The 14381-nt window shown below is 40.1% G+C and overlaps 1 protein-coding gene across 1 annotated transcript in view; it reads right to left on the reverse strand.

The window, feature by feature from the left end:
- Window positions 1-5267: 5267 nt before the first annotated feature.
- fam20ca (FAM20C golgi associated secretory pathway kinase a) overlaps window positions 5268-14381 on the reverse strand; it is a 63232-nt gene continuing 54118 nt past the window's right edge. Inside the window, exons 5-10 of the mRNA XM_017684911.2 lie at window positions 13305-13420; window positions 12226-12406; window positions 11188-11297; window positions 9169-9250; window positions 8408-8467; window positions 5268-7756 (exon numbers count right to left, since the gene is read on the reverse strand). Of these exons, the coding sequence (XP_017540400.1) occupies window positions 7489-7756; window positions 8408-8467; window positions 9169-9250; window positions 11188-11297; window positions 12226-12406; window positions 13305-13420 (817 nt within the window). The 3' untranslated portion in view covers window positions 5268-7488. The remainder of the gene's footprint in view (window positions 7757-8407; window positions 8468-9168; window positions 9251-11187; window positions 11298-12225; window positions 12407-13304; window positions 13421-14381) is intronic.

The raw sequence follows: 14381 nt of genomic DNA on the forward strand, positions 1-14381 counted from the left end.
AGACTATAAGTGTCTTGTTACTTGTTCGCCGTATTAGCCCGTAGCTCCAGTGTAAAATTAGAGAACCAAACTTCAGTCATCAAACATGTTTTTGCGCAGTTGTTTTTTTCCCAAATTATGACCTTAGGCATGTTACATGTTAAGCCTTTAAAACATCCCTTTGAGTTCAACAGTGCACTGACCAAAACTCATAGAATGTCCATCCTGAATATTTCCCTCATCAGCTGTTGCAGTCAGAGCCGAAAGCACCTTATAACGACTTGTAACAGAGCCTGCAGTGTGTGGGAACCCGAAGATCTCCCACATCACCGCTTTGTTTACAGTGCGGCTCTCGCTTCAACCCGACCAGGTGTGCTGTTGCCTGGAGACAGTGGGTGACGGATCAGGTCTAATCATTCCGGTGAGGAGTTAGATAAGGCAGATCTTTCCTGAGATATGAAACTTTCAGTCACAGGGAAAGTTCTCTTCACCATCAGGCCTTTTGGTGGGTTGCATTGTAATTTGTTTTTCTTGTACGCATTCATGTGTGGTGTGAAGCTTTGGAGGGACGAAGGCCTTTGTGACCTTTGTGACTGCCCACCAAAGTTTGCTCCAAAAAGTGCGTGGTTTTGAATTATTTTAGTATAGTTAGAATAGAACAGTCAGGTTACTTTCATTCTTTTCACATACCACAACTGTCAGCCTGTTAATCTAGCCATAAATATCCAAAAAACATTGTGTACATTTATGAGTGGCATCTATATGTGTAAAGCATAGGGTCATTTTGGCATCTGATTGTGGCAATTTTATAGTGCTACCTGAGCTCGACAAGATTTTAACTGAGGAGTTAACTCTGTTCAGGTTAGACTTTCTTGTGAAGAATGAATAGAATGCGTTTTCATTAAAACCAAGACCTGTTAGCAAGCAGTCTTAGGTTATTATGAGTGGGTTTGTGGGAATACAGCACTATAGCTCTAATGTCCAGGAGCACCACCGCATCTTAATACGGCCCTGTTCCCAGATATTGGTCTTGAGAGTCCTTAGAGTCTACTGTTGGAGCTTTGTAGATGCTCAGCTTGTCTGGACTAATATTCAACTCAATATCTGTTACAATAGAACAGCAACTGTTAAATTCAACTAAACTTTAAGTATGAAGAATGTTATAGATCAGGAATACCTACTGTGTGGCCTGCAGGCTAGAGTTTGCCCCTGTGGATTCATTCGGTCTGCCATAAATGTGGCCTGATCCCACCCCCTCACCCAATGAGAAAACATAGTATATATTTTTATACTATATATAATATTCTTAGTTTTTATGGTAAACTTGTGTTCTGAATTATTTTAATAACAAAATATAGTGTAATGTAAAAATGTGACTTTATTCCTACCTACCTTCTTTAATTGTATACCATTTTGTCTTTTTGGCCTTCGTCCCACCACAAACACTGCCGTTTGGGAACCCTTGTAATAGATTCTACTAAATGTAATCCTTAACCCAGGGGTGCTCAGTCCTGATCCTGGAGAGTTCACCTCCACCACGCCTGTCTCGAATATTCAGATGCCTCTAATGAAGATGCCTTCATTAACTGGATCAGGTCTGTTTGATTAGGGGTGGAGCTAAACTCTGCAGGGTGGTAGATCTTCAGGACCTACTTAGTTCCTAAGTGCAATACAGATCTTATGCAACTCTTATTATTATCCTTATTTTGTTGTAAATAGTCTAGAGATGTAGCTTTAATTTTTTATTATATGCCTCCTTTACTTTCACACCAACCATCTCCATGTCCACCTTCACTACATGATTTTTTAAAATTATTTATAATGTTGATAATGTTTATAATGTTTCCTGTTTCTATTACTGAGTGCCTTACTCCTGTTACTCTGCTGCTGCTGTAATACTGTGAATTTCCCCGCTGTGGGACTAATAAAGGATTATCTTATCTTAACCTAAACCTAAACTTAACTTCAGTTTAAATCCTTAACCTAGTCCTAAACCTACCTCTGACTCGGTTGTTAATCAAAGTTTCACCAGGAAGACTGTTTACAGTTTGAGTATGTACAGATAATCTACAGGGGACTCTCAAAATAAACCGTGACCCAGATATTTATTTTGCATTATATCATGTGAAAAGGAAGAGTATCCAGCCACCTTGTGGCCAATACCATGTATTGCATGCCCTAGGACAGGAACTAACAAATGCGCTGCAAAGCCAAGCTCTGTCAGAATGGATTTTGCAAAAGCATAAGAGAAAAGTTTGGGCCCAAAAGCCAGGAGAACAGTGCATACTCGTGCATAAACATGCCAAAAAGAGTTCTTTGTGGTGAGGCCAAGAACCACTTTTGGTTCCCCAAAGAACCTTCCAGATGATTGTTAAGGATGTTAAGTGCATGGCTCTGAATATATAGCACATGCTTTTATTTAGCCTCAGTAAATCTCATGAGATGCACAAGTTACTGTAAAGAACCTCCAAATAATGTAAACAATCAACACCTTGAGATGCAAGAAATTTCAGCCAAAATGGTTATGGTGTGGTTTCTGGCCAAAAGAGAAGAAGAGCTGAAACTTTGTAATAGATCTGCAGTGAAGTGTCAAATGACATTAATCTGAATGGTAATGAAGGAGAAACACTGATTAAAAAGGTTGTTTATGTCCATTGCTTGACTGTGCCGGTCACCGCAGAAGTGTTCAAACAGTTCGAGCAGCAGATCAACAGTGAAGCACTCACAATTCGCTCCAGCCGTGTTCTATACTCTCTTTAATATACGTGCTTTTTAGCATTACCTGGCAATTCAGTTGTTTAATGTAAATTAGACGTGCCTTCGTCATATCCTCCCGAGCTTTCCCTCTTAATGACAAACAATGAGGAGAGCCCTGGCTTCAGCTTTAGATGCCTTTGGGAAACCATGGAGTATTATACTTTTAATAATTTTACAGCTTCTAACAGTTAATATTATTTAGCAAGCTGTTTAAAATGAAAGCAGACATCTGATTCACTCAGTTATTTTTCCCAACAAAGTAATTATCGCCACTGAATCACAGGCAGTGCAATTAGATTCATTTAAAAGCATAAGAAAAATGTCCATTTTCTGTTCTGGTTTCCAGCCGAATGTTTCCTGATGCAGTTTCAGTGCATCACTGCTCTAAACTAATTAGAAGTTTTTCGTAGAACCATATGTCCAAGCTAAGAACCTTTATTTTAAAGAATGTAATCCAGCTCTGATGCATTTTTATGAATATTTATAGTTTTCCCTTTAAGGTTTTGGTGACATTGCTGTCTCTCTTGGTAGTCAGCTGAAAGACAAACTCCATTCTGAGCAGAGGATAAAGCAGCAGAGACGCGTGTGCATGTGAGTGGGTGATGGAGGGGTTTAGGGATTAGCGCATTAGGGAATGATGTTTTATCAGACTCCTCGTGGCCTTGAATATATAGTATATGCTTCTGTTTAGCTTTGCTGAACCTCACGGTCTGAGGTTCTGATGGTCATGTTCACTCTGACTGGACAGCAGGGGAGAAGAGTTAAAGTACATCAGTAATCTCCAAAGAAAGTCAAACTATTCACTTTCTTTCGACATGCTGCAATAAAAGGAATATGTTGGTGAAAAAATTAAATCTTCTCAATTTTCCACTTACCCTAAATGTACTCAATCAATGTTAGGCATCCAAAGTTTGCTGCTGTAGTTTTGCACTGGAGCATCAAGGCTAATGTACAACCCCAGTTCCAATGAAGTTGGGACGCTGTGTAAAACATAAAAAAAAAACAAAAAAAAAACAATACAATGATGTAACACAAAGTGCAACACAAAGGTGATGTAACACAGTGGTAAACATGCCCCTGTTCCAACTTCTTTGGAACGTGTTGCAGGCATCAAATTCAAAATGAGCGAATATTTGCAAAAAACAATAAAGTTTATCCGTTTGAACATGAAATATCTTTTCTTTGTAGTGTATTCAATTGAATATAGGTTGAAAAGGATTTGCAAATCAGCGTATTCTGTCTTTATTTATGTTTTAGACAACATCCCAGCTTCATTGGAATTGGGGTTGTAGTTAAAAAGTAATGGAAGCGTTTCACTACAAATTAGCATCGTGCACAGCTTATGCCTAAATAACTGCAGACTTCAAACCATGTGAAGTTGTTAAGTAACCTCAAATGCACTTTCTCATCTTTGGTTTCTGACACTATGACATTTATTACTAAGTGCCATCAAGTTGGTTCTGATGTCTGGTGACCAGATGGATCCTCCAGTATATCCTGTGTTGTGTTCGAGTCTTTAAGCTTAATGACTTCATGTTCAGGATTTCTCCAATTGTCTCCATCCATTTTGTTGCAGGCCATGTTCTTTGTTTGACCCTCAACTGTTCCAAGCTCTTCTTCCTCATAATGTGTCCAGAATAAGCTCCAGCTTGGTTAACATCAATATGCATGACATGCTGTTACATTACAAATTGGACAAAAGTACATCTCAATTGCAACTGGCTTATTCATTGTTTTTGTCTTGGCAGATCTGTCTTGCAAGTTTATGGCAAATAACATGAGGCAGGTAAGTGTACTCATACAGTATTTCAATGCTTCTATTACACGTGCACCAAAATGCTGTGGCATAATTATGCATGACTCATTTTGCTAAAAATCCCAGTTGTCCAGTTGCCTCTTCCTTTGATGTAACACTTATGATGTAGTATTTAATTCACATTATTTAAACTGATTTAAGTTGAAAAATTGAAAAAAAAAAAGTCAGTTAAAAAACAATGTTGTAATGTAATCTGGCTAATAAAAACGACCAGAAACATGCTAGCGTGTTTCATTATGGGCTGGAGGTTAGGGAACCAGACCTGTGATCGTAAGGTCGCCGATTTGATCCCCTCGACTGACAGTCCATGACTGAAGTGCCCTGGAGCAAGGCACCTAACCCCCAATTGCTCCTCGGGTGCCGTGGATAGGGCTGCCCACCACTCTGGGCAAGTGTGCTCACTGCCCCCTAGCGTGTGTGTTCATTAGTGTGCATGTATGTGGGTGTTTCACTGCATGGATGGGTTAAATGCAGAGGTCTAATTTCACAGTGTGCAAACACAGTTGGCAAATGGTTCTAAATTCTAATCATTTATCCCAAACAGTCTGGGCTTCAGAATAAAAGAAGGCTAATAAAAATTGGCCAAAAAAGGAGCCATCAGTCGATTTGTCTGTAAAGAAATCAGAATCAGCCATAAAAAATCATTATCAGAGCATCCCTAATGGTAAGAAATGGATTTGCTGTGATCTCTGCTGCTGTACTGCACACAAAAACATTCAACAGCTTCGCTTCTTTTATTGCACACTTTTATCATTTTGCAAACAAGTCATCACAGTAACAATGCATAAGAGAGAGAGAGAGAGAGAGAGAAAACAGAAGCAATTGGCTGTTAACAACAGCCTATTGTGTTCTACGTACAGTATTTATAGATATGTACACATACACAATGAAAGAGCAGGGAGATATTCCAGCTGGACTGGCCTCCAGAAGCCCACCATGATCATGCCTTCTCCCTGCTGAGAAACCCCACAAAACCCCACCCCCTGGCTTCTGAGTCCGAGTCCAGAACATGGGGCTTCAAAGGTCCATTTGTGATGAATCCCAAAACATTCAAGTATTTCTAGCATTGCACAGGCACTGAGTTTACACAGAAAAACACACACACACGCCACAACTCTTCATTCCCTACTCCATGTCCGAATGTTAATCAGAAACGGGGACTTTTCAAAAACAACAAAAAACAAAAAGCAACAAAGAGTGAAGGTTTTTTTGCACAAATATACCATCCTTAGACATTAATAAATAATAAAGTGAAGCTTTCAAATACAACACACAAGTGCACTGAGTGTCTTGCAATAGCTTGATTTGGAACTTAAAGGAAAATAATCCTCTTGTTCTTAAAAAAAAAGTTGGCATGTGTCAGTAAGAGTCTCTTTTTAAGCTGAATGGACAGCTGCTCCTGTGGAAATGCTAAAGGCACTCTTTTGCCTTTTTGGCCATAGTTTAGGAGATGGTTCATACTGGAAACTAGCAAACGAAAAATTTTAAAATCTGCAGAGAAGAACGCATGTAAAATGAGCTTTTGAGTGAAATTACTGCAATGATAATGACAGTGTGAAGTCTGAAGTATCTTTAAAAATTCTAGTAACAACTGCAGCGAACAGGCCTTTTGTTTTATCTTACAAAAAACACAAAGGCTTTATATACATTGGGGCAGAATTGTATCTTTCTGTTTTATAATTTCTAAATGGCAGAATGAACCAAACATAGACAATGAAGTATAGACGTGACAATGAAATGCCCTGCAGTGAAATAACAGGGGTCACTTGTCATTTCCATCAGTCAAACCATATCGTCCTTGATTTGTTCTCTGTGATTGCACTGTAGGCTGCAAGAGCGCAGCCGTTAATGTTATCAGATAGCCCATGTGCAGCAAAAAAAAGGACACAGAATCACCAAGTGTCTGCAGCGCTACGTCTGAGGAAGCGCTGAAGCTGCCCTTGCTGGGAGAACAGGTGCGTTCAGCATGGGGTCGGAGATGGCGGGCAGCGCCCGGGCTGCCTGAACAAAAACACCAATCAGTGTCATTCTGCACTCCTCCTGCAAGTTTCTACCAAGTGTACCCTTATGAATAACCCCAAATGATGCTCGCACTCCACTGCTGAATAAACCAAAATGAAAGATGAAAACACGAAGAAAAAACCCTCTCAACGTCGGATTGCACAATATCCAATTTACTGAAGCCTCCGTGAAAGGTGCCGAAAGCGACCGGAGGCCAGGAAAACCAAATCAGGTCAGACTCAAAGAGGAGAGGAGTTGAGTCTTCGCAGGAGAAGCACCGCACTGCAGTACTCCTCTTAAAGCTTCAATATGCCCTTATGAAACGATCTCACACAGAGCACTGCAACAGTTGGCTACATACAAAACAAACAGCAGCCACAGATATATGTAGAAGTCTTATGTTAACTGGACTACATAAACTGTATTCACTTCTTTTTTTTCCCACAATCCCCCCATATCTAAAGCCATTCTGTCAGCATTTTTTTGTAAAAATCTACTGTAAATTACTTTTAAAGATAAATATGCACAAATTAAATAAATTATTTCTGCATGGAATAAAAAGCGGGATGTAACAAAACAGTAAGTACTGCAGATTCCATCACAGATAAAAATGCAAGCCTTGCCTTAAAAAAATAAAAATAAACGCAGTCCCAGGTACTCAAGGGTGCCATCAAAAGGAAAGAAAATGGACCTCTTTTCCGTAATGCCGCTGGTTTAAAGCCTCTGAAAAAAGCACTCTCATGTCTGGTATTTGTTGACATACAACAACACGGACAGGTATGCGGGGCGGTTTGGTTCAGAGGCATTTGCAGCGAGTCTCGGAATTCACTGAATTCAAAGCTGTGGCTCGGGCGCGAGCCTGACGCTCACTGGCGGGCGTGTCGTGGCGAGGCCGAGGCTGTGGGGCTCTGTGGCTCCAGGTCTCGGGGTCCCTACTACCTGGCTCTGGGGGCCTGATGGAGGGGGGAGGCGGCTGGCTGGGGGTCGAAGTCATGCTCCACTACGGCGGTGTAGCCCTCCTTTTCAATGCACTCAGCCAGCACGTTAAGGGCCAGGCGCAGGCGGCGGTCCAGAGCCTGCAGGTGTGGCTTGATGAGGATGGGGACGAGGCGGTCCCGCAGGAGAGACTCCTCCATCAGAGAGCTCAGCTGGTACTCCTCCTTAGCCAGCAGCTGCAGTCGCAGGTAGGTAGACCTCCTGACCCTGATGGAGTGAGAGGGATAGGACGAGTGAGAGACAGAGTACAGAGAAGAATGAGGCAAGAAAAGGAAACGGTGAAATAAGAGACAGTAAGACAGAGTTAGGCTAGTAATAGTTTACAGGTACGGGAGGGTGATGCAAAATCTAACATGGGGTAAAATGTAATGGGGTAGTTTTTATCTATACCATGTTCTTTTGTCTCCTTTCCCCTTATAGATGTCACAGTGTCAGAAAACACATAAGTGAGGATGACTTAACAGTTCAGTGCTATTTGAAGCACTGAGTTTGATCATTTGGGCATGCAGTTTGCAGATCCAGTTGTTCTTCCATGTTTTTTTTAGTGCAGACAATGGAACACTTTCATGATGCAAGTTCCTGGTTCTTTCAGAGTTCCTGGTTCTACAAAGAACCATTTTGTTTACTGAAGAACCCTTGTGTTATCTTCCATTCCTCGTTAGCAACAGTAGACTCATAGTTACAGTGCATAACTAAAGAAGCAAGCCTGGACATCTAACAATGTCGGCTGATCTGCAGCTATTTGGGGTAAGCAGGAACTTGTATATGTTTGATTTTGCCAAACTGTTCCTTCAAAGAAGATGAACAAAAATGATATGTACATGCACACAGGAACAACAACAAGACTAGCAGTCTTACCTGCAGCACTGGCTCAAAGGCACCAAGATGGACATTTCGTCATGTGAGTGTTTTCCAAACCTGTGGGTTGTGAAAGAAATCTGAATTAAAAGAGCTCAGATTCTGCTGAAAGGACAGGGCTTAGTGGGTGAGCACTACATCCCAGGAATCAGAGGGTTGCTAGTTCAAATCTGATGCCAGGAACTATGGGATGTAGATCCAGTGCCCTTGAGCATTGCCTTTGTGCACTGGAGCAAAGCACTGAGTTGCTGTAAGAGCACTGCAGTGTGGCCTACTTTCCAACAGGCCCAACAGCTGTGAAAAGCAGCAGTAACCACTCAGTAGACAAATACATCAAATTCTGCCATAGAGCACTGCTTGAATAGAAATTCTTCACTGAAACTCTTTTCAGCCCACAGTTTGGCTTATTTTAGTACTGTGGAAATTGATTTCCGTTGCTACATAGTAATTCATGCAAAGCTTTCAAATTCACTCTGTGCAGCACAACAGTGTTTTCATCAACATTCTGGATCTCCACCTGCTGACTTCTACATATGCCCTTTAGCAGTACATACGTTATCAGCTGAAATATGACTGAGATATGAGTGTTGAGATATTGAGTCTGACCTTCCCCTAACAACATACATATTCACTTCACTTAAAGCAACCTCCAGTTTCCATGGTTTCAGATAAGCTTGCTGATAGAGGAATACGTGACACCTGCCTGCTTTGACAGGGCTTACTGCATTTCATGGCTGGTTAAGAGGATGAAGATGGCTCACCCTCTGCCGTTGTCCAAATGGATGATGAACGTCTCGTTCCCAAACTTCTCAAAGGTCTCGTAATGGTGACGGTCCATGTTGCCTGTCCGAATAAAAGGAACAGAAAGAATGAGAAAATGATAAATGCAGATACTTGGACAGTTACAGTGTTTTCATCTTTGAGTTTGCCCTTCTGTTGTTCAGTTTAAATTACCTGAGATTTTGCACTATGATTTGAATTTAATCACATTGTACTGACCCAGTAGGATGAGCAGCTTAGATAATGTGTGTGTGTGTGTGTGTGTATAAAAGCCAAAAGTAAGAAAAGTAATCTTTTACATTTTTTTGCATCGTCTGATATTGAGACAAACAGAACAATTCAGAGCTGCCAGGTGTGTTGATATATATGTGTATATCAAAAATAAATGTAATTCATTAGATAACTGCGTACATAACTATGTCATTACGCAACTACACTTAAATAGTATATTATATTAACAGTAATAACTATTAGGGTTCTAAGATTTAATTCTGAGGCAGTTTGAGATGAAACTGCAAAAGCTTCTTCTAATAATCTTAGTTGCATGTTTTCATGATAAAATATGATGGAATACACATATTTCACTAAAATAAATAGTTATAATTTTTAGTAATCTCAATAAACAATTTCATCAAGAAATATAGGTTGTTTAGAATAGGCTATTGCTGCCAAGCAACCATGGACTACTGAATGAGGACAAGGCCTTTCAATTGTGCGTGACTGTATACTGTAATTCCATTCATTCCATTGACTGTCATTCCATTGACCTTTAAAGGGTTTGTCATATAGTAATGAAAATATCATAATATAGCATTATTTAATGCAGAACCCTTTGCCTGTAAGTCATTTTTGTTCACAAAATTAACATCGCAAACATAATGCCAATTATCGCTGGTGCAGCTATGCATTTTCCAGTATTTTATTAGCAATTTATTAAATACCAAGGCAGATCTACCCAGACAAATATAGACATTTCAAGCATTTAAGCCATTCAGGTAACATAGTACACATATTAATTTCCTTTCATATTCTTTTCAACAGTTTCATAGCACTGAATAGGAGTGGTTTAACTAAGAAAATAATATGTCAGCCCCTCAGTGTCAACAAATCCAAGTTCTTACTTCATCTATCAGTACACTTGGTGGTCCAGCAGAGAGCATTTCAGACCATTCACAGCACACTGTTCTTAGTGCCTTGCTGCATTAATACCGAATTATAGCAAAGTGGTTATAGGTGTGCTTATATTGAGTATTCTTTAAAGCTTTAGGTTCAATCAGATTTTTACGGAGCCCCTAATGGCCCGTGGTTAAAAATAAGTTAATGACATTCCATTCCCTCGCAAAAAATGCATTCCCTCGCAAATGTTTTGTATTTCCCTCGCAAATATATGCTCGTCAGACGGCAAGCAAATGTATGACCAGAGGTGCCCAACGACATTGCCTACATTAGAGCTTTGTTTTTGTATAGCATTAAAAGCTGTTTCCCCAGTTTCACTAGTCTGCTGAGTTTATTCAGCAATTGTTCTTTGCTGTCTTTATAAATGTAGCTTTTACTGTACAAAGACACTCGATCTCAGCTTCAGTTTGCACTCACTATTAACATAATCATGTTTGATTTTGAGAATCGACACTATGTCTTTATATTTTAATTCAAGATCAACATAAAATTCAATGAGCTGCTCCATGTTTGAGCTTAAGCAAGCACAGCGTTTGCAAGTAAATGCAAAACATTTGCAAGGGAATGCATTTTATTTGCAAGGGAACGCAAAACATTTGTGAGGCAACGCAATGTCATTAACTTTTTTTTAACCACGGCCCCTCAGGAGCACCCTAGATTTTAGAACTGCAACTGCAAAAATGCATATTTTACCCATGTAATTACAAATCATGCAGATCAAGCAACCATGTCTGCTTAAGTAGCCATGCAGAATAATCAGCATTATTATTTTGTGATATTTTGCGTAATATTTTTCATTAATTTTGAACAACAGTAAAACTCACCCATAAGAAAGTCAAAGATTGTCATATCCATGATGTCCAGCAAGCGTGTGCCACGATCATAAGGCGGAGTCTGCTTGACTTCATCACAGTAATCTGGATCCACTTCCCACCTAAGCAAGAACAAGTAGAGTGTACTTAAACCTCTTTACTCTAAACACGATGATTGCAAGCCATTCCTAACAGACTAAGTGCTCTTTGTAGTGCTCACTGTTGGTATTAACGACAGTCTACCACAAATGTAAATAATGACAGTCTATGAAAAAACCTATGAAACACCAGTAAAATTAAGGCCACTATTTCTCTGTAATATCATACTTATATAATGATAGTCTATGAGGCACTTATGATACATGGTGCTGTACCCAGGCCTTCTGCTCTGGATGCAGGATGAAGAGAGAATGAGCAGAGTCTTCTCATGAATTCAGAGAAGAATGCATTTTGTATCAACAGGATAAATGATGTGTTCCATCGCTCCACTTTCAAAGGTGAATCAGCGAAATCAGCAAAAACTGTGAATTATGTTCTCTTTTCAACTTCAGTTTCACTCAGTCAGCAGTTTTGCATCATGTTTGATGTGATCGACCTCGGACCGTCTGCCTAAAACTGGCATCACGGGGAGGACAGAACATTGTCTCTGCCCAGAAAGCAGCCGTCCTCGAGCTGCGCTAGGCTCCGTTTTTGCTGATAAAGGCAGTCTGTGAGTTTAATGAAGATGTGAGGTGGTGTGTGGTGACCTGAGATAGCGTGAAAGAGAAAAAATGATAACAGGAGAGGTAGTAAAAAAGATATGAGAATAAAAAACGAATAAGCAAAAATAGAAAAACATTGAAATAAAATAGAAGGAAGGTAAAGCGTGGAGGAGAAAGAAAGAAAGAAATAAAGAAAGAAAAAGAAACACCAATGAAAAAGTGAAAAAAGAAATGATAGAAAAAAGAACAACAAAACAAACAAAAAAGGAAAAAAAAGTAGAAGAAGAAGAGAAAGAAAGAAAAGGCAATAAAGACAGAAAAGAACACAAAGATGAAGAAGAGGTCTTACTCAGCTTTCTTGCGCTTGTGGTAGGAGCGCCTCCAAGGGTTCCTCCAGGTTTTGCGCTTGGCCAGGGCGAGGTCAGGCAGAAAAGCAGCCAGTGAGCCCTCGATCTGGTCAGGCTTTCCACACAAAGCATGCTCAGTGGAGCAATAGTATGAACACTCTCCATAGAAGCAGATGTTGTTGGCTGTGGAGTGAGAAAGAACAAGTTTCAGCTTGGCAATAACAGCTGTCTGAGAGGAGGACAGAAAAACTGACTGGCCAGACAAATGAACAGGGAGAGAGAGTGAGAGACAGAGAGAGAGAGACAGAGAGAGAGTCAGAGTCATTGTAATCTGATGGCAGTGAGAATGCTTTTACAGGTGGTTTGGCCTCATTGGGGCTAGTCATTGAACACTGTTGAATGGACAAAGATTCACAGAGGTTAGAACAGTGTTAAACTCTTGACTGCTATATGAGTCTCAGTGACTGCCACTGTCTCTCTAATGGCAGACACATCTGATATCAGTGTCACAGTGTCCAGCATGAAGCCTTTTCTCAGGAAACGTTCAAGTGCTGATAGCCTTTTTGTGGAAAAAACTGTACTGAGATCTCTAACCTTTAACAGACAACCACATCAGTGATGGGCCAATGTCAGTGAACTGAGTTCCTCTGCTTCGTGTGGGTTTTGCTGAAGAAGCTTTAGTTTATGATTAATTACTGTGGCAAACGTTTTCTGACATGACTCCCTGGGGGCAAAGGAAGCCTATTCACTTCTTCCCAGAAAAATTCCTCATAAAAAGTTGACGCGGTATGCTAATGATTATTCATGATAATTAGCACAGTTAATGAGAGAAAATATGCCTTGGCATGCCTTTGCTTAAAAACTGATGCCTGCAAGATGGCTGAAATTCAATTTTAAAGCTACACAGAAAGTACAGCATGCCTGTGACTCTTCATTTACAACTCATGAAAAGCCCAGGCCACAAGCAGAGCCCCAGTACACTGGCCTGTGCTCTGGGCTGGACTCATGAGAACAGACTAGCTGGGGGAGGGGATAAAGGCATCTTGGCCTGATGGGCTGAAGAAAAGAGGCTTTCTGATACCTGGGGAGATGAAGAACGTCCGCCAGAGTTTTTTGTCACGGGTCACGTCCCGGATTTCCCTCGTCATGTTCACCAGCCTGCCAGCAACTGGCGGGACACGCCGGAAATCCAGAATTCTACACAGACAGACAGACACTTTATTAGACGGTAGCAATAAAGCAAGACAGTAGCAGCAAAATAACTGTTCACATACAGATAAGAAGAATTTACCATATGCTGAACCCTTTAAAGTCACAGTTATCACCCAAATAATAAAAGCATGGTGTAAGTCAATAGTAGCTAGATAGCAACTATTTCCAACTATTTCCTGTAGCTCACTGAAACAAACTGAGACATTCCATTAGAGGTGAGGGTTCTAAAATTTAAATCTACACCATCTTTGTGTTTGTTTGCTATGCTTTTTTCCATTGGTATTCATAAACACATGGAAAAAAGTCAGAAATGCAGATGAAAAACTGCCAATACAGAATGTCAGCATCTAAATGTAATTCATGGCATTACTCGCTATGTAATTATATATGCAACCATGTACCTTGACATTGAAAAAGATAGCAAAACAAAAGTAACACCTCAACTTTTAGGAGTTAAACTGCTATGGGTTTACAAATGTATGCTTAAATGTATTGTTTGTATTATCCCAGATGAAATGTAAGATAATTCTGAAAGTGAAAAAAAAATTCCTACAATGCTGTGTCTAAAATGTCAAATCCCCATCAGTAACTTCCAAATGCAGTCTTCTAATAGTTTGCCTATGAAAGCTAGTGCAGACTGCAGTTGTGCTACTGTATATTTGTCTCACTGTTAGTTAAACAACACAATCAACATGCTAATTACATAGCAATTGGACGTCTAATCTCTGTATGAGCTCCATCAAGTAATAACCAAGCAAATCTTACAGAATACAGAACACTGAAGATCTATGGAAACAAGGAGCGATTTCTCAAAGTGACTGCGTAATGATTTAATGATTCTTCCAGTCTCCGACATCAGCTGTCTCAGCCTCGTCTCGGCATGTGAGCCCGTTCATAACTTATCCGCTTTATGACACCTCCCTGATTGCTACTTAATGGCCTTTTA

The sequence above is a fragment of the Pygocentrus nattereri genome, chromosome 14 (assembly GCF_015220715.1).
Source record: "Pygocentrus nattereri isolate fPygNat1 chromosome 14, fPygNat1.pri, whole genome shotgun sequence".
NCBI lineage: Eukaryota > Metazoa > Chordata > Actinopteri > Characiformes > Serrasalmidae > Pygocentrus > Pygocentrus nattereri.